This window comes from Zosterops lateralis (genome assembly GCF_965231275.1).
Source record: "Zosterops lateralis genome assembly, chromosome: 6".
Lineage (NCBI taxonomy): Eukaryota > Metazoa > Chordata > Aves > Passeriformes > Zosteropidae > Zosterops > Zosterops lateralis.
This window is the reverse complement of record NC_139761.1, coordinates 49,534,167-49,555,300: the sequence shown is the minus strand read 5'-3', so window position 1 is coordinate 49,555,300 and position 21,134 is coordinate 49,534,167. Positions and strand designations below refer to the sequence as shown.

At 36.9% G+C, this 21,134-nt stretch overlaps 1 protein-coding gene across 2 annotated transcripts in view; it reads right to left on the bottom strand.

The window, feature by feature from the left end:
• Positions 1-21,134, bottom strand: part of PIK3C2A (phosphatidylinositol-4-phosphate 3-kinase catalytic subunit type 2 alpha) — a 50,543-nt gene that overhangs the window by 15,672 nt on the left and 13,737 nt on the right. The window contains exons 3-15 of one of the 2 annotated variants that reach the window (XM_083863301.1): positions 16,720-16,826; positions 14,905-15,062; positions 11,963-12,083; positions 11,194-11,305; positions 10,564-10,643; positions 10,391-10,454; positions 7,899-8,042; positions 5,793-5,835; positions 5,489-5,702; positions 5,275-5,397; positions 3,684-3,851; positions 1,447-1,555; positions 537-679 (exon numbers count right to left, since the gene is read on the bottom strand). In XM_083863301.1, the coding sequence (XP_083719427.1) occupies positions 537-679; positions 1,447-1,555; positions 3,684-3,851; positions 5,275-5,397; positions 5,489-5,702; positions 5,793-5,835; positions 7,899-8,042; positions 10,391-10,454; positions 10,564-10,643; positions 11,194-11,305; positions 11,963-12,083; positions 14,905-15,062; positions 16,720-16,826 (1,586 nt within the window). The remainder of the gene's footprint in view (positions 1-536; positions 680-1,446; positions 1,556-3,683; positions 3,852-5,274; positions 5,398-5,488; positions 5,703-5,792; positions 5,836-7,898; positions 8,043-10,390; positions 10,455-10,563; positions 10,644-11,193; positions 11,306-11,962; positions 12,084-14,904; positions 15,063-16,719; positions 16,827-21,134) is intronic. The other variant, XM_083863302.1, reaches the window with a different exon arrangement.

The following is a 21,134-nucleotide window of genomic DNA, read 5'->3' as shown; positions in this document are numbered from 1 at the left end:
CACACAGAATGGAATGACATTGAAATGACTCTTTCCTCCACAAAAATAAAACAAGAAGCCAAATAAAGCCTCAAACATTAAGGAAACATTTGTTCAAATCTATAATTTGGGCAGGACAAAATCAAGTTTTAGTATAATCTGAAATAAACCAAAACCATCAATGTTAGTTTGGTGCAGATGAGTAGGAAACGCTGCCAGAAAAGCTTCCATGGCACACGACAGCCACTGCTGAAACTGCCACTGCTCCCTGGAACTGAGAAACTGCCAAACAGGAACAGGTGACTATAACAGGCAGGCAAAGGGGCAGCAGTCTTGGAGCAAGAAAATATAGCACCAGCCATGGAAAGCACAAGGAAATTCATTAAGTCAGTACCATGATTTCACATGGTTAATTTTCCATCTCTTGTTTAAGTCTCTACAGGTCTTCAAAATATATTAAAAAAAAGTTACAGAAACTTAAGAATATATAAGCATTCCATACTCAAGCTACAAATTGTCATGTGCAAAAAGAGCCCAGCTGGAAGAGATGGACATACCCAATGGTGCTATCCTTGGAGAGAATGGCAAGGAGACGTTCTCTCAATGGTTTTTCTAGTGTTTCTACAGAATGATGCACAGTAGTCTTTGCAGCTTGAGGCATTTTATATTCAATATCAAAAGCATGGGATGGGAAGTCAATCTGGGAAAAAAAAAATAAAAAGAAGAAAAAAAGATGATGCAAGTCTCTAAATAGAGAAAGCTCACCCTTCCAGCAATCTCAGATGTGTTTGGGTATCTGAACTCTTTGGTTCTACAAGAGCAACACTCCCCGGATACTGTTTGCTGAATATTTTTTTCCATCTCAATTGTTCTACATGACTACAGTTCCCAAATGTACAGCTGTGTTATTGCACAATGCAGTGGCTGCAGCACTCCTCAGAAGAGAAGTGAGAATGCTTAGAGCAGAGATAATCACAGAACTACTCAAACCCACACCAGTGGTTTCCACCCAACCACTGACTCAGGCCATGTTTTGGGACTGCTGAGTCATGCCTAGTAAGGCACCTTCTCTTTGGAGGGAAATTTGAGCTCTGAATTGAGAAACAGAGATGCTTGTGTTCTGTAAAGGAGCTGGAATTGCTACTGCTTGTGTCCAGACCACTCCCATCTCAGCACACATTTCTGTGGATTGCTTTCAAAAACATCCTAATGTCCCAGTACTGACAGCATGTAATGCCAAAGCACTTCTGATTTCTCTTACTTCCAGACAGTTATTCAATAACAGATTTGTAGAGACTTCCAGGAGGTTCCCATTCTTTGCCCTTACACTTCAGTAATCACTATTCTATACTGACTTTCAAATATTAGCAGTACTTTTCCCTCTCCCCAAAACGTTCACCTAATATGACTTACAAGTCACAGTCAAACATTCAAACAAAGATAGAGTAAATCAGAATTATGCATCACCTGCAATACTACTCTTTCCATATTTCCTTTCTTACTGGCCACCCCTGACACATGATGAGGATGTGATGAGGTCCACAGTTGCAACAGCTTTGTCCCACAAGTTAGCAATCTGAGAAAAGAACATGTACCGGTTATTAGCATCACAGTCTGTTTACTTCACCAAGATATTACATGTCAATTAACTGATTTTCACTGGCTGTCATCTGTACTTTATGTGCTTTAAAGGGCTGCACACACCTTCTAGGTAGAAAAGGCAAAGGTAAAAGTTCAGTGTTGATTTAGTTGACACAGGAATACTGTTGCCTCTGAGAAAAAAACTGAACACAAACACACACATACTCTCTTCTTAGCTTCTAGAAAAAAGGCCCAGGCATATGAATCTTAAAGGCCTCACTATCTGCTTGGACTTCCCACATTACTATATTCTGCAAGGGCGTATCAAATGATATTTGCATTTGCCAGTGTATTCCCAACAATAATACCATTTTCAATAGTAGGGCACAACTGATGACACTTCATAAATCAATTAAGTGTTGAATGTTAGGTACAGAAAACTTCTATCAGTCTTTTAAAATCAAAATGTTGCTCAAAAGACTGCTTGAAGGCCAAGCCTTAAGTGTATTTTGAAAGACGTTTTAGGGTTTATATGTGTTTCAAATAAGGAACAGGTTGTTATATGTAAATATTAAGTAGGAGCTTTCCATGCCAATAAAGATTACCAAATCATGCCACTAAAGCACAACTGAGCAGCTTATTCTTTTAAATAATTCTCCAATTTAATACAGTTGCCACAGCCTTCTGTCTCATCCTCAAGTAATGATGTTTTAAGCCAACCCACATGCACTTCAGCAGAAGGAATTTTAACTTGGCCATGGATTCTTCCAAAACACATACACGACCAGTTTTGTTCTCCCTATATTTCAGTTAAGTTTCAAGTTTAAGCTCCTGCCTGCCATTGATGCTATTTTCAACTGTAACCGGAATATTTGGCTACCAAGTTTAATTACCTAGGTCTGGATTTAATTTATGTGGACTGCAAGTGGATTAGACCACTAAGCACCTCTGCAGCTGCTACATACAGGCCACTCAGCAAGCTCTGCAACAACACACACCATTGCAGTGTTCCATATAAACAAAAAATACAGTTTTCTCCCCAACTAACTCTTATGAGAGCACCATGAAGACAAGATAAATTTGAATTTAAATCAAAAGCTGTGTTTTCAAGGACTGTGAAATGTGGTATTTAGATGGGAGACTGAAATGCAGCATTTAAACAGAAAGTTGAAACAAGCATGATTTATGAAAAGAAACCCAAGCTTTGGTGGAGACTGAAAGCAGCTGCAGGCCATCTTTCCAGTGCAGGAAATTCTAAACTCTGTGACACCCTCAAGCTGTTGGAATAATCACCAGACAAAGGAGAAAGCAGCACAAGTCAAGTCAAATCCAGAACCAGAGCACACAAAACAGACACAAGCAACACACAGCAGTAACTGTCCAGGAAAGATTTGGCTGCCTTTCTGCAGCCTTGCTTGACAATTTAAACTTCCAGTCAGACCCAGAAGTCAGCAGCACACACAAATAGGAAACCTTAAGCATAAATGCAGAAGCTGTTTTGCAATGGTTCTGCAACATAATGTCTAATTTGGGCACCTGTGGTTCAAGCCTACTGGTTAATGTCTCACTGAGTAGCTGCCCAAGTGATAAGAATTTTGGAATTCACTTGGTAATCAAAGTTGGAAGCACAAAGCAACTTGAACCAATCCAGAAACACTCAGCTTAGGAAAGTTACAGCAGGCTTTTCATTCTTAGTGAAAAACGTGTAACAGCATCCAGCAGCTGTATTTGAAGGAAAGCCAGTTCAAATCAGAAATATGTCACAAGTTTAACACAGTTGTTAATTACCCCTGTATTTTAATTGTTTAAAATAAATCCAGCTCTGAATCAAAAGGAATAGTTTTAGAATATTCTAGGATATAATCATCCAAACAATATTCAACTTCCTCCAGCAGTAAAGTTTTTTCAGCCAGTTAGATGGAAATCCTACAATACAGGACCACAATTTGTCCTCTATTTAATGAAATGTATTTTTTCTGTATCCGTATAGTTTACAATTCTTACCTTTATCATGGCCTACTATATTTAATATCACAGAGGCAATTTCTATAGTTATGGGTGTGGAGGAAGCTTTACACAGAGCAAATTATATTGATACTCTTACCCATGTTTTGGATACTTACCGCCTAAAATCAAAAAGCGGTAGAGAAACCTGACCCAAAATTTCTGGGCCCTTTCTCTGCCTATTTGAGTCAGGGGAACTCCCACTACTTTGATTTAGGATTCCAAACAAAGTCAGACATAAGAGTGATTCCAAAGGCAACTGTGAAATCTGGATGGGAAAAATTATTCTACAAAATAAAAGTATTAAAAATAAGTCAATTAGAAAAAAGGCAGCAGTTAGTAAGTTACAGCCTTATCCACATAATCCATTTATGCCTCTTGCTTTCAAAAAGTCAATTAACATTGAAGAACGAGTGTTAAATATCCATGCAATCATATTTCACTCCATCTCCCACACCAATAGTTTGTAAAACCTGCTAAACTGCATGTCTGCACTGTAGTCAGATTTGGAGCAACCCTTTTTAATCTCTGTCTATGAAATCATATTCCTTGCACAGAATTGACCTGCCCAGCATAACCAGTTTTCCCACTCCACTCACTAGGAAGGGCACACAAAACTCCATGGTAGCCACCTCCTAATTTTTCAGATTGAAAGGGTCAGCTGACAATTTGGTCCCCAGCCAAATGAAAGAATCTATTAAGAACTACTGAAAGTTAAATTCTAAATGGTACAAAACCTAAAAAGCAAGCAGCTGAGGAGTATACACCTCACTGAGCTATTCAGCCTTCCACTTTTGTTTACACTGTTTTTACTGCCTACAAACGTTCTTTCAGTTTGATTTCTCTGTAAAACATGACAATTGCACTATAAAGCACTACACTGTTGTCAGCAGCTTTTAAGCAATCTAGCAGACCTTTCACTGTAATACACTAGTACTTGCCAGCAAAAGATCTGACAATTAATCCCATACATCACCAGAAAAAAAAAGGTAGTTGGGAGTACTCTCTGAAGGGAGGTGTTCTAGAAACTCTCATTGCTGGTCTGAAACGATTTGTTCACCACAAACTTTCAGGGTATTCCTTAGGGTCTATGTCTGACCTTTAAAAACAGTCAGGAGAGTAGATATGGGGCATCACAGAGCTCACATGATGCTTCAGCTATGACAGGCTGCCTGATAACTCAAGTGGCAGAGATAAAGCTGTGCACAGATAATGAAAAACACTCCCCTTTCAGTTATCAGATACCACCTGCCATTATCTCCCTATCTTTTCTCTGCATGCTCTTCCTTCTTCATTTCTACCCTCTGTATTTGGAATAAAAACTGATTCCACATTCATGTTAGTAGAAGTGAGTTGGTTTTCCTCTCCATTTACATAAATTGAGCAGTACATACAAGCAAGCTTTATTCTTTAATGTCTCTTAAAGCAACACAAGCCATTCCCATTGCAAGGAATGTTATGACCTTCCCAACTCTCTGTAATTGTATGCTACTAACACATTAGCAAAGGGCACTTGTCCAGCATTTCCATTCCCCCTTTTAAAATGAGCACTGAAATATCATTTGGAAAAATATTTCTGATTCTGATCAGTAAATTGTTCTTTGGATGCTTGAAATGGAATTAGAACCAAGAGTTGCTTGAATGACTGTATTCAGCAGCTAGCTAAAACAAAACATTTTATTGAGTTTTTAACAGGCTGAAGTCACTTACAGTTCATCCCATTTAATCAAGTAGAAGAAGTTCTTGTATGTGCCAACCTTCTTGGACTGAACAGGTTTGAACAGATCTTTTCCATTATGGGTCAGAGAACAAATCAAGTAGTATTTTTCATAACTGGACAAGGAAAAAACAGTTAAACATAACCCATCAAAACATTTTAAAGAATCTATAAAAGGAGGAATTTTACAGCAAGTAAGTCACTTACTTGGACACCCAGCCAGAAGAAATTCCATGAGCAGCAAATATTGTGAATTGGAGATGTTCTGTGGCAGTGCAAGCTTCCTTGGTACTCTTACTCTCTTCTGGAGAAATTGCTGCTGAACTGCTACAGGAATTTGTGTGGAGTTGCAGAAGGGCCTCAACTGCCCTTGTTAACTGGTCTAGACTCACTTTCAGAGGGTTTTCAGGCTGCAGTGAACCTAAATGAGAATTTATTTTATTTATGCATTTCTTCCTAAATTAGCCACCTCAAAACAAGTTTTAAATGAAAATCAAAGAACTTGACTCACCAGAGGGACTCTTGCTGTTGTCATCACCACATTTTAAGGATACCTACATAATCAGAGGAAATTCAAAGTCAGATGAAATTTCAATACTGAAAATCCATATTAATTTTCCACAGCTATTAAGTACCTTATACAGAAATGATGAAGTATCTGAATTAGGCTCATATTTAAGTTTATGTAACACATCTTTTCACTCAAAGTTCCTCAAGAGTTAACTAACAGCATCACAATTTCCATATGATGCTGCAACTATTCACCAAATTCAAAAGCTCATTTTTTGTCAAGTCACAAGTTTTGACATCCTTTATCAAGTCCAGAAAGACACAGTACATTGGAATATTGCTCAGGATAATCTAACTTCTCTAGGCAGAGATAAAGCTTGCTCAGGGCTGTTATGGATGAAAGCAGAGCTTATTGTCCAGTAATTTAAATCTGAACAGCTTTAAACAGTTTTTTTGTTGTTGTTGTTTGTGGCATTTGTTAATGTACCTTTTGTTGGCAGAGTTATAAATTTACTGAATTAAAAAATATTAAACAACTGAGAAAATGAACAGCAAGGACTGTTACATTGTACTATCTTTGTTTGCTTCTTGGTCTGCTAAAATGGAAGTCTCAACACAATGCAACATCACAGCAATGTCTAGTCTCAACAAAAACACAGTTGAAACCAAGAGGTGACAAACAAATCATGGGAATTTACTCCCTTCTAATCAGGACAGGTTGCATGCCAAATTCAAGCCCTGATAAAACTAGATTTTTAATGAAAACTAACCCTGTGTTTTAAAATCAAACTTCAGTGGATTTTTAACTTCCAAAGAAGTTTGCCACAAGTGGTGCAGAAGAATGAAAGCTCTCCTTACACTTTTCCTGTACTAATTTAGCATCTTCAACTTGTAGTTTGAGTATCAAAAAATGTCACATTCTTACAAAAAAACCTGGTCGCTTCTTCCAACCACAAAGAACTACTTTTAAGAAAATAAAATCAAACAGTATCTTACAAAAGATTACAATGCAACAGTCTCCAACATTTATAGCAATTGTGTTTCTGAAAGGAGTCCTACATGCCCTCGTACACATCATTGTGTAAGTCAATGTCCATCATAAAATAATTGCAGGGTTTGATTCATAAAACCCCACCTTTTTCAAATTCTTCTGGAGCAACATTATTTTTGGGAGCTATTTGTACACTATAATCTAATTATTTCTCCAGCTTTCTCCTATAAAAAGCAAACTCTGAAAAAATATTTATAGGCTGTATTTCACTATGTTGTTCTCATGTCTTCTGCACCTCCCTGTAAGAATTTTAGTTCTTGTGACAACTATATTTATCAGTCTTCTGCTCAGTATTACAAATACATCACTGAAGCCAAAATACATGCTGAAGCCAAAAGCAAACAGAGCATCATGTGAATGGCCACTCTAATAAAGCAGCAGGACAACAGAAATAGCATTATAAGATTATTTAGCTTTTTTATTTGCACACTTCTCCACTTAATGACTGTTTTTGACAACGTGACTTGACACTGTCCTGCTCAAGTGAACCATTCATTATAAGGCAGCTGCATCATAAAATTCTGTGCTATTTGAGAGATTTTTGGGTTTTTCCTTATGCTCAGGAATGCAGGAGCATGAACAGTTAAGAGTTTTAAGATGCTATTGCTAGGCACAAACTTTACTGGGAAAATACATGATGTCAATTCCTCCTTTAAAGTATAACTGCATTAATTTTAGACAGCATGAGCTCCTGTCAGTTCCCCTCAGTCAGATTTAGTGGCATCTCCAGTGACACAAGTTTCTATAGTTAACAGAACCAGAAAACAGTACTTTAAAAGTAGTTTTTAAACAGTCATGATTTAGAAAAGGAAAATATTCCCAAAGCAAGCAACTAATGCATTAACAGTAGAGAGATGTCAAAATAAATGGAAGAGGTCAAGCAAAATAAATAAATAAATAAATAGACAAATAAATAAATAAATAAATAAATAAATAAAATCCCACCAAAAATCCCAACATAACCCTGACAGAACCATTGCTGCTATTGCCAGCTACTAAAGACTGTGAAATAATATTTATCTGTTAAAATATACAATTTACAGAGTGAAAGTTTACCTCAGCATTTTTAATCCTTGGGAGATTAACAGCCCTCCTGAGCCTCTTCACTGATTCCGTTATTGCAGGAGTCTCTACACAATCCAATGTAGAACAGATTTTTCTGACAGTCTTAATTACATGATCTACTGCTTTATGCTGGTTCTAATAAGGAATGTATGAGAGAACAGATTGATCTGATCACAATTGTGAAACCCAGTAATGCTTTAATGTTTTTTAATGAATTGCCAAGAAAACATCACTATGAGATGCATATCTCCATTACATTAAACTGTGCTGTAATGACTGGAATAAAGTAAAACCTCAATATTGAGAGCTTCCTAATGGATGCCAAAAACACAGTAGTACAGATCCTAGAATGGGGTGCCAGGAAACACTAGGAGATTCCCAACCATTTTTCTAATAAAGTGTTGGCAAACAATTGTTTTCTAATGAGATACTAAGCTCAATTTCCTTCATGGCCTAAAAAGAAAATGCAGTTCAAAGAAGGAAATTCAATTAGTGTGAGGAAGAATGCTAAAGAAGCTGTGTTTCAATTTCAGTCCACAGAGATACAGGTTTAGACACTTCTGACACTTCTACTACTTACACTACAGTACTGCTTCCATGATGGAACTAATCTTTTTACTTCACTTTAATATACTTTTGTAGGCTACTTAAGACAAAGTTGAGCTGCTCCTTATATTCTCTTCCTACTACTCTTCCAACAGAAGAAAAGCCACTTGATTGAAATCTGAATTATCCTAGGTTTCCTGGGGGTTGTTTTTTAATATAAGGAAAATCTTCACCCAATTTTAAAGAATACATGTAGAAAATTAGAATATTTGCTTCAAAATAATGGTTTACTTTTTAAAGGCTTAATGTATAGGCTTTTTTCACAATAACTTCTGAGCACTTACAACTAAATAAGAGGAGTAATTATTGCAATATTCTCTCACTAAGACGTAAATTGATTCCCAACCACCGCTCTCCCAGATATATTCTTGTGGCCTTTCTACAAATGGATAGCAAAGAAGCCATTTGAATCAGAAAGTTCTTAAATTTAGAGTTACCTGGCAACAATTAACTGTTCTGGTAAGAAAATAACCACAGAAGTCAGAAGACACTGTAAATATTTAAGCTATTCTTCCAAAGCTAACAAACTGAAGGTAACAGCTTCTTTGCGACATGGAAAGAGAAATTTCCACTGCTGTTTTCCTCACAGGCTCTCAAATCTCAATAAAAAGACAATTGATAACTTCCAAAGCGTTCAACAATGTGAAATCAAAGCCTATGTACAAATTATCTATGGATAACCACTTGGATTAGCAAGCTTCAGCTACTGAATATGTACAGGAATTCACTTTATGAAGTAAAAAAAATTCAAATGCAGAGCTGCTGCTATTTAGACTTAATCATCACCACCTACAAACTGCATCTCCCAGCCTCAAAAAGACTACAAGGAGTAGAACACAAGTCTGAATTGAGATGTTTTGCATTTCTCATCTCAGCCTGTGAAATCATAGCTAAACAAAGAAGCTGAAGCAGCTGCAAGAGCAAAGCAACAAAACCACCACCATGTCAGGGGGCAGGAACAGCTTACTCTTCTACAGAAAGGTTGTGTTCAAAACTACCCCTGAGAACGTGGTGAATCACCACCAAGGGAATTAAATAATATTGAGGGAGTATGGAAATAGCAGACAGCAGCTTGTTCAGACCTGCATTCCTGGAGAGGCAAACAAACACAGTGGAAATGAAAAGTACTGCAATTAAGTAATTCATTTCAAGACTTCTTACAGAAGTTCTTACAGAAACCGGTTAAGAAATACAGTTATCTGATGTTTAAGCATTTAAGACTCCAAGTTACATTACTATCAGCAGTTAAAAGCACCTTCTCCTTTGAGAAATGAGCAAAGCAGGTTATATCCATAAGCTTTTGCAGATGAGATATTACTCCAAACTATTCAACATTCAAGCTGCTTTAAGCTACCTGCCATACACTGAAAGAGAATTTTTTGACAGAGTATTTTAAATTAATTGAATAACGCAGAATGAGACATTATTATGCTTTGTGTAGAACTTACTTGTGTGTTCCCAATGCATTTCATTTCTAACTCCCATTGTACACAAGTAATCCTGCTCCCTGTTACGCAGATTTTTATTTTTATCTGTTAGTAAATACATCCTTCATGGCTGTCCAACGACAGCCAATTCAGACCTCTTCCCTATTCTCCTGAATTAACCTCTTCCAGCATGTTTGAGACAGAGGTTGCTCTGCACCCCAGGACTTGGAAGATACATTTCTAGTTGTGATAATCACATAATAGCTGGTTTGCAAGAAAAGCCAGGAAGAAGAACAGAAATCTAAGTACTCATGATTATAATTTCACATTTGACAGCTTGCTCAGATTCTCAATTTCCCTGAGAAAATCTGCAAGCCTTTTTCCCAGCTATTTTATCAGTGAATTTGGTCATGCTACTTTTGGTGCAGCAGTAATGTACAATGACCTTACCTCATTCTTAAGGGCTGTGATAACTTGCTTGTGATACAACTCAAGAAGCTCTTCAATGGAAGATCTGCAAGAAATAATAGTTATTGAACCCAAGTACAAGAACAGAACACAACCTTGGTGAGGAATTCAGCAGTGATCAGTGCTTGATTATTAAAATAACCACAAAACATTACCTTATGATAGGTTCTCTGAAAGGCTTTTCTACTTTGTAGAGGTGTTTGGTTAGATGTACAGGTGTCCTGTCATCATCTTCCTGCAATAAAATATTAGGTACTAAGTCCAGTTTTCATCTGTCTATAACATGCATACTGTTTTAAAAGATTAATTACTAACACCTGGGGTGTTGAAGGGGAAAGATGTAAGGTGATCTCTTCAAAGTGGAAAAGAAATAACTATTTAATAGCCTGTGAAATGTGCACACATGGGGACAGAGGGAAGTAACAGCCATCAAGTGCCCAACTATGCAGATACCAAATACTCCTTCCTCCCTCTTTGATGCTCTGATGCATATTTAATTAAACTCAAAAACTGTTCCCAACTTTTATTTAACTCTGAAATTTGTTCCTTCTTTTTCAAGCCTCAAGTTTAGTCTAGCTGCTTGCACATTTTTTCCAGGTATAAAATACTAGGTTCTGGTAAGGAGCATTATCCATATTTATGTAATTTGCCTGGTGAAAATTCAGTTTTGCATTTCACTTCCTGGTAGGATCAGGATTTCCAGCAGCAGGCATGCCAATTTGTCAGTCACACCAGGAGGCCACACCTTGGTCCCAGCCCTCTCCTGCAGACAGGGAGGTACTCACAGTTCGTGCCAGGTCGCTGCACATCCCGCTGTGGGTCAGCAGCTGCAGTTTGATGTCCGTGTCCCACTTGCGGCAGTTCTGGATGTACTCGTGGCTCCCAATGCAGTGCTTGCTGTGGAACAAAAGCAAGCTACAGCCACAACCAAAGCACTGCTTTCCCAAAAACTCACACAAAATATTCCAGGCAACCTGTTGCCATGAAGTAAGGAAAGGGTGAATCAACCTCCACACCATCCTTGATCTGATTTTTACTTCTGCACAGGTTTTTATACATTACTGCAGATACCTGTACTTGTGCTAAAACTCATAACCACAGTGGTTAATACTGAAACCAAATATGCTAACCCAGAAAAATAATGGGGCTTTGTAAGCCATTAGTATTGGGAAAAAAAAATTACAACAACAAAAAAAAACTAAACCAAGAAACAAACAACTGCAAACCACAACTCCCCCAGTTGATTTGAAAACAGTTAGTTGGGGTTTCATTTTTTTTTCCCCCCCATTTCTGAGATTTGAAGAGTGGTCAAAACCTACAATATCTATCTACAGAAATGCTCTAGAAACATGCATCTGCATTAGAACAGAGTTGATGACAACCTGCTTTGCTGTGTCCCAGAGCAATTCCAAAAACTTTGGTCTTTGTGCAAAGAGCAACTCCCTTACATTTTAAAGGTTTCTTTCACACATTTAATCACTAGAGATACACTTTCCAGTAACTGTGTCATGAAAAAGCATGAAATTAAGTATTAATGGAAAAGAGTTTGCTTACTTCTGTAAAACTTCTTCTTGGCCACAGACTTTCAGGATATAGCTGTCAATGTCCACTTCATTCAAGTCATCATGCACCCAGCAAAGTGCCTGCATTATTATAAGCTCAACAGGGGAACTCACTGTTTAAAGAAATTACATCCAAAAGTTAAGTACAAGCCTACAGTGAGTGATATTAAGAATTGTTCACTTAGAAATTGTAGTTATTTAACGAAACGGACTTTTATACTTGTAGAGAAGACTTCCACACTTCTATTGTCACCCAAATGTCATAGTTTGAGATCTTTACTTTTCTCTCACCAAGAAAGGTAAAAACCTCATAAAACTTGCCTGCCATTATAAAAAGCCCAAAAAAATCCTTTTAAAGTAGGACACAGTGTGGTCACTTAACCAAAAGTACAAACGCAGTCTGCAGGACAGAGGACAGCCTTTTTCTTGTTTTTTTTAATTATAAATTTGCCCTATTTAGCAAGGACCTTAAATAGGTAAGTGATCCCAGAGGCACTTCAAGTTTAAAAAACACTATCTGAAGAGTTGGAGATGGAACTCCTCTATTTGTTCTGCTTTTTAGGAACTGAATACCAGCTGCAGCTGAGGCAAATTCTACTGCAAGTCCTCTTCCCTTTTTCCTTTCCACTTGTCCAGGGAAGTCTCCACTTAGTACAGAGCAGGTCTCAGTTAACATCACCGAGCCTTTGCAAAATGCAACTCTAAAAAATAATCTCAGTCAACCCAAAAACTCCATCGCCCCACAGCCACCAGCTGTCACTGACTAAAAACAGATATGTTTGAATGACGCAAGCTGTTTAAATACAAAATACTCTCTAGCCCTCCCTACCTAACTTCTTATGATTTCCTTTAAATAATTTGTGAACAATATCACTAAGTGCCTTAAAATTCTGTAAAAAAACCCCACTGTATAAAAGTAATTTTGTATTTTGTCACTACCTTCAGAATAGAGTTTTCTCCCCCTCCAGGGACCTCCCTGATTTTCTGAATTTTTTTTTTAAAGAAAGAAATACTACTACCATGATAGATATGGTAGAGAGGTAATGCCTCAACAATATTTTCCACAAGACAACACATGTGCATCAGCTCATTAACAAATAATTAATTATTACAAGCACAAAGGTAGTTGATTGTATATGAAGAATGACCTTGTGAAATTCAACAAGGAGTGATAGGAAGTATGAATTCAGAAACACTTTAAGTCATTAACACTGTTTAACTAATTATAGGTGAAATCACTGTGCTACTTTCAGCAGAGACTATATCTGATAGTTGATTAAAAAAATAAAAAAAAGATGCAGTGATAGTTCATGCAGGGATATTTTCTGTGCTGTACTTACAGGCTGCACTGCCAAAGGTCTGCCAGCCCTGCAAAGCCCAGTGAAGACTGCCAAGATGTTACCACTTTTTCCCTGCCCTACATCTTACTCAAAGACATTAATTCCTTGCTGACACACAATGTTTGCTCAGACAGAGCAAACTTCCATGCAAAGTCTAATAAATGAATGCAAAATGAATCCAAATAAGCTCTAAAGTTCATCCGTTTCCCTCCTGAGTCCTTTCTACAAACCGAGTTGTCAGAGCACTGAGAGGCTGCAGCTCCTTCTGAGCAAGACTGAAAGCCACACTGAATTAAAGCAGCTCTAGCATCAGGATGCTGAGGTATGCAACAATTTGACCAAGAAGAGAATGAATTAAATGTAGAGAACAACTTTAAATACCCCCATTACTTGTCACATACCCATCCTCCCCAGCTATGGAAGACAAGTAACTGCAATTAGTTTCAGCATCAGAAAAAAAGGGAGGGAGTAGAAAGTGTAAAGAAGAAAATATGTGGAGTTAGAATACAAAACACGTTCCAAGCTATTTACAAAAAATACTAGAAATAAAGGGCTGAAGCCCTAACATTTTAGTTACCCTACCAAAGCCTTTTGTAGGAAAGGATTAAGCTTGTAATATTAGACAAGAGTAGTCTTAATAAGGATTAAGTGCAGAAACCCTTCCTAGGCTATATTTAAAATCCATCTCATTTCTTGACAAAAGATTATTAAATCACCACAGAATAAATGTAAAGTCTAGCAAATTAATATAGAAAGAAAGCACTGAGAGCTTGTTTTTCCAATAGAGAAGCAAGTTCATGTAACAGAACAACTCCAGATCTTTTGAGAACAGCCAGCTCTGAAGAATCTACACTGTTAGAAGTTGAGATTCAAATGATAACCCTTCCAAGTGACAAGAGATTACAGAAGTATAGAGGCAAAAACATTTATTACCAGTTATTTTACCACCCACAACTGCCAGAAGTTGACAGCATGCAGTTACAAATACAACTACTGTGCAATCAAGACTGCAGAGACAACATGAATTTATGTGGTACAACCAGGCAGACCTCAAAGGTCCACCCCAAACCACTATTCCTGGTTACCCACAAAACTGGGACAGCCAGTTGTGGCACATCCAACAGTATTATTTTAGTATTTGTGTTCATAAGCATGTATTGAAGGCAAGCAATAGATAGTTTTAGTGTTTGTTCCTATTTTCCAGCAGCAGTTTGCCTGAATTTTCAGGTAGCCTAAAAAAATTATTTTAAAATACGTCAGAGTGTTGAAATAAAAAATTATACATTGAAAATCTTTGTCCTGGTGTCATGATCCTCTCAATAACTATGAAGTAAAAGGTTTTGAAAAACTGTTTTATCCTATCTAGCTATAGATAGAACAGTGCTTCTGGTTTGCTGGACTTCCCTTTTTTACAGTTTGTCAATCTCGAAATATTTTCTGATGGAGACAGTGACGCAGAACTGGGCATTTCCTCAGTTACCTCTTCCACATTTCCCACAAGCAACCCATGCCCCTGAGACCCAAGGATGACAAAAAACTGAAAGGCTGTCCTGGGCTGAGTGTAGAGTCTTTAACAAGCAGACAAGGAACATACCATCACATGTGAAAGTCACTGGTTGCTGGAATTCCTCGATTTCTATTGAAACCTTGATACTGGCACTCTCCCCACTCATATTTCTTTGCAGCATGATTGGACTCAGCACAAAACCTGGGTTTGTTTGCTGATCAGTATAAGGAAACTTGGTCCTCAATCTGGAAGAAGAGAAGGTTTATTAAACACTGCAATGGAGAGGCCCAAGACTAAAGCAAAATAACATGGTAATAACCCCAAGGCAGAACAGTAAAGACTACCTTTGGCTCTCTACCTAAATTGCATGTGCAAAGCACCACTTAATTTTTCTACTCTCAACAGAACATTGCCCACAATAATTATACAAGTAATAGTTAGACAGGAAAAAAATCCTAGCATATAATTAGGCAGGTTTTCCACATAGCTTAAAATATTTAATAGGTCAATTCTTACAGGACATATCCAGCTCCTGCAGAAGCTAAGCTCTAAAACAAGTTCTAAAAAAGGTAATTCACAGTATTTTCTAAAAGTTAGTTTAGAAAAAAAAAAAAAAAAGAACAACAAAACTCTTCATGTTTCAATTTTTAGAAATCTAATCTGAATTTATATACCATGCAGAAGGTAGCTATTCCAAGGTATGGAAGTTGAGAAGAGGCCTTAATCGAGGTAAAGGTTTTTATTTAGGACGCAAACAGTATTGCACGTTTACCTACAAGTGAACAAACCATACTTTGAAATTTGCTTTTTATCTTCTGCTGTTTAATATGGATAAAATAATTTATCCCTAAACTTTTGCTAATATTAAAGTAATATTATAGGAGATTAAGAATAGAACTCCTCTGTAAGGATCATTTATTTAATTATCTTGATTCTGGACAATACCAAGATTCTCCAGCAAGAGTTGTCCAGTCAAAAGTCCATCAGTATTTTGAACACTGGGTCTTGAAAGAATGGGTAACAATTAGATTTAACCAGAAAGTGTTGAAAAAAGCCTATGCTATGTGAGCTTTGTCCTAATGTTGTTCATCAGTATGTTTCATACATTCAGTATATTCACCAGTATATTCATGCAATGAATTTTCACTGTTTTTGTGGAGTTTCCTTTTCATTTAATAACCATTCCTGCTTTAAAAAACATAGGTGCTATTGTTGAGATTCAAATGTCTCTATTTCCTCCATTATTTCTTGAATTTTGATCTTAAAAGGAAAAAAAGGCAAAAGTAGTTTGTCTTCTCTAAGAAGAAAACAAAAAAATAATCTCTCATTGAATTGTGGCAGTAAGAAAAAAAAAACCCAACAGGATCTTTAAGGAACTTCACTATCTGATGTAAGATAAAGGCTTTATGCTACAGAATTCCAGTTGTGAAAGCAACAAAAATAAAAGCATTTAAAGGTTGCAACTCCACTGAGTGATAGATTCTGCAAGGTGTATCAGCTAATAAGAAAAAAAAAAAACTTCAAATCCTTTCAAGAGAAATTGTAATAAAAACCCAACAAGGTACAGAAAAATACTTTGAGGATAAAAAGGTTTTATAAAAACCAAGGAAAAGTGAAAGTCATAGGACAAAAATAAGAAAGAGGACATATGATAATACAATAACCTTAGTACTGAAGATCTTAACTGAAGATCTGTTTCCTTCTTGAAAAAAAAAATAAACAAAGCAGGACAAAACCAGGAAAAACTGAGATAAGAAAAGGAAAAAGGATACATACTGAAATTTGTCCCATCAAACAGCAAAAAAAAAAAAGGACTGTTCCTGTCAAGCTAACTGAAAATGAATCATCTAGCATTTTTTTTTTCCTCTTCTGAAAGTTAATTCATATTCAGTCATTTCTTACTTCATAACTGCTTCAGAAAAAGCTGACAGCTCTTGATTCTGCCCTTCAACTGCTCGGAGAAGCACGTTTTCTGTCAGCGTGCCAGTGGTCCCGTTGTCTTTCTGCAACTCAGAGAGAACACAGCATTTAAACAGCTGCAAACATATTCCTAAAGCCAGCAAAGCCACATGCAGGTGACAGATTTTCATGGGTCTGAGGTGTACTATTAGTTTTGCATCTATTTCTCTATGGAGAAAACCATCTATCACTACTAACTTGTAAAGTATAGATTCACTGGAGCAGTGACTCCTTGACAGCAGGTCATTTATTTGCCAGCATCACTATCAGTTAATATTAAGTTGCAAGCAGCTCCTGAGCTCTCAGCAGTGACCTGTTGCATTTGGATTTGGTCAAATTCAGCTGAACCACAGATGAAAGAAAAACATATTTTTCCTCCACTTCTGCAATTCAAATTCAGTGCAGTTCCAGAAAGAACCACTACATATCACTGGTGCCCATGATCATCTCTTCCAACAAAGCAGGAAAATACAAGCTGAACACAGGAAGGAAAAAGCATTCAAAACATAAAACTTACAACAAACTCCATGGAATCAATTTACCACTGTTTTAATCCCTTATGCCAAAGGATTAAAACTACAGTCTTTAAAGTATCCAATCGAAAAAAAAAAATAACTGCTAAAAGAGAGCTGCAGTTTCAAACAGCAAAATCTTATAAACTTTAAAAAACAGCAAAAGGTTTTAAATCTGTATCTGTTTTCTGATCCAATTCACAATACATCCATACAAATGCTGGAGTGAGCAAAAAGCAGAGAAAAGCTGGAATAACCAGTGGAACTCAGTTGTCCACAGTCTAAAAGCCACCACTAGCCTGAAGGATTCATGAAGGTCCTGCCAGATCCTCCCTGGAACAAATTACACGACCAGTTACATTTTTCATTTTTCATCCAAAGATTTTACAGTGCTTATAGAAATCTTTAATCCAACCACAAGGCCAGGAACAAAGCAGACTGCACTACAGTTCTCCTGAAAATCACAATTTCTTCATATTTGAGGCAGTGATTAACTACTTAACTAGAATGTGGGTTATTTATTATTAGCGAAAGTAGTCAGGTAATTTCATTAGAGTGTATCAGACAATATAGTTAAATTAGACTCTCAGAAAAGGGGTCAAATCTAAGAGAGCCACATACTGTCAGGTCTTTTCATTTAAGCACTTTTTTCCCTTCAAATTAACTTGTTTAAGCAGTACAGCATAAGCTTGGAAGAGATACAACCTATAATTGCCACTTGAATTGCATTTAAACCTAATTATTTCAGCTAAAATATTGGTTGCATGAACACTGATCAGTCAAAAGAAGAAATTCTGTGTAATTGGGGATTAGCCATACCACAAGAGACAATTAGAGCAGGAAGCTGTAAAGCCACAAAACTTGAAATGAGCTGCAGGAGCATGCATAATACCTTAAATTTAAATAGGTTTTTCTATTGTAACATCTCAGACAAGTCCTATCACATAAAATACTGGGCAACCTCACAAGACCTGCTAACCTGTGCAACTGTATCTAGTAAACACACTCTCTAAGCAATTGCACAACAACAACAACACGAAAAATCCCAAGGAAACAGGCAGGGAACAAACCCAGAGAAAAGCAAACACCTCTGATGAAGGTTAATCACCTGCTGGTTGGCACTCAACACAAAACTCAGCCACTGCAAATCAAGAAGCTGCCTCTACAAATGTTAAATTCAATTTAGAAACTCTTTAAGGAATACTACAAGTAAGTACACAAAGCACTGTGCAACCACAGGATAAAAGCACTAAACAAGGAGCCTACTTCAAATAAAGTCACATCAGTGATGAAACACCACTTCATGCCACTATGTGACGCTTTTGAATTCCTTACAGAAGAATTTGCAGGTTATCCTACTGTTAAATTCAAAGTTTAGGGAATTAACAAGGCATGTCAACACATGCAAGCTTAGCCAGGATAAATAATAATCCTAATCTAATGAGTAAGAAAAAAGAGATTTGGTTATCTGTGGTCCACCTCAGGGCCACATTTGGCTAAGGAGAGAATCCTGATGTTATTACAAATATGTAATGATGGAAAAGACCTCCTGGTGGAAAATTAAGAACATCAAACACCTTATTTTTAGCTGAACTTCAATATTAATTTTTGATTACTTTTGGGAAAATAATTTCAGGACAACAAGCTCTGAAAAACTAAGAATGCTATTTAAACCCACTGGACTCAGATGGGTTCTGAGCAACAAGTAGAATTTTAATTTTTTTAACTTCCACTTGGACCAATCTAGGAGGTGCAAAAGCTATCAGTCAAACAGGAAATAACTTGAAAGGAATCTCAGACCAAATGAGATAAATAGTTCATGTCAGCACTGGCTACAAAAATAGAAGTGGGCTGTAAATACAATTAATCTGAACAATGGCAAACAAACCCAAACTCCAATAAATTAACAAAAGTCAAGTTAAATAAAATTCCATGAGTATACAAAGCCACAAGACTCAGCAGCTCTGTGGAAAGCAAGAGAAAACAACACATAAAAGAGGACAAAATAATACTTTTTGCCTTTGCTTTCAGAAATGAGTGATAAATACTGAAGTGCTTAAAGGGGAATATTAAATGTATAGCTACTTCAAATATGAATATATACATTAAATAGGCAAAAATAAGAATAGATCCAAACAGATACTTCACCAAAACAAAGCAATCTATCGATCCAGGGATTAAACAGACAAACAGTCATAAGTTTTGATAAAATAAAAACATATTTTTGATTGATTCAAAATATAATGTTTTTGCTTAAAGGGCAGCAAGACTGAGCTTTTTAGGAAGGGTTTGCGGGAATGATCTGGACTTGTTAAGATGCAAGACTTAAAAATATATTTTAAATAACATATAAACCTGGGATAAATTGCGTAAAATACAAGAGAACTGCCAAAAATAGAAGCTACAAAACTCAGCTTCCTGTTATAGTGAGTAGAAAATTATTTTAACTAGAAAACAAAGTAGAATCACAGGATAGGCAAAAGAGAGACTATCCAAGTTATATATCCAATTGACAGACTCAAAATATATTTATTTTCTTAATAACTCAGCAGAAACAACTCTGCTAACTTACAATCTTGCATCATCATCTACCTTCATAATACAGGCTAGAACTGGAGTGTGATGCCAAAACAAATCTGGAGGAGCACAAGTAGAAAGTACATCTCAAAACTTCAATTGGGCATTCACTGCAGAAGTCTGCTATAAATTAAAAACTTGCTTGACAAAGATGGTGACTTAATAAAAATTAATTGACTACAGAATTGATGTGATGCTATCACAAATAAAGCAAATGCAATAAAAGAGTTCCAAGCAGGATGCCCCTGTCTGTAATGAGGGTTTATTCAGGCTGATGGACAAGGCACGTGGTACATTGTGCTCTCAGACAGAGAGCTAAAATTCTCAGAAGTCATCTCTAAAAAAATAAAAAAGAAAAGAGAAGTGCTCACACAGAGCTTGCAAAGAAAGCTGACAGAAAGTCACCATCTCTTGTAGCATATTGAGGTAAATATCAAAATTATTCTTTCATCTTAAGTACCTGCTGTTCCATCCTGAAAGAAGAACATTTGCTAACAGCTAGTTACAAATGTGCTCTGTTGAAAATCAGATGACTGAGGAGGAGGAGTTGGAACAGCCTTTAAATCAAAAGTGTCAGGGAGGAAAGACCACATGTGAAGGCAGAGCTTGAACCTCATTTATGGATCAGTAGTCAACACATGACATGCAAATAGCAGGAGACTGGACCTTTTGAACAGGAAAGACCCTTTGAAATCCTACATTGCTTAAAAAAACCTGGAACGTATAAAGCCAGATTTCATTCAGCAACAGTGAAACATTACTTCCCACAGACACCACCTGAGAAGTGCTGATCCAAAGTAACCCATTATTAGTCAGGAGTTAATTACAGCCAACCAACCACCACTGAAAAACTGAAACACATCATCAGATGACAGAGCAAACTGAGAAGCAAACTGCTCTAGAGCCCAAATTTACATGCCCCTCCAAATACCAGGAAATAACAGAGCTAATGTATCACAGCTCAACAGCAAGTGGGGAAAAAAAATTAAGTCAGATCCAAGATCTGTACACATGGCACAAAACCAGAGATAAATGGATTCTTTGGGTTTCAGGGTGGTTTTTATTCGTTCTCCACTGGCCTTCTATTGAACTTTTGCCAGAATACTGACACCTAACCCAGAAAAAACAGGAAATCCTTCAAATGAGGGGCCAAAAATTTCACTTCAGTGGAAATTCCAACAGCCTTTTAGGCCACAGTCTAGTAAATATTCCTATTTCTGAGGGAAAAAAAAACACCTCCTCCAGTTTGGGGGTGGGGAGGGAAGAATT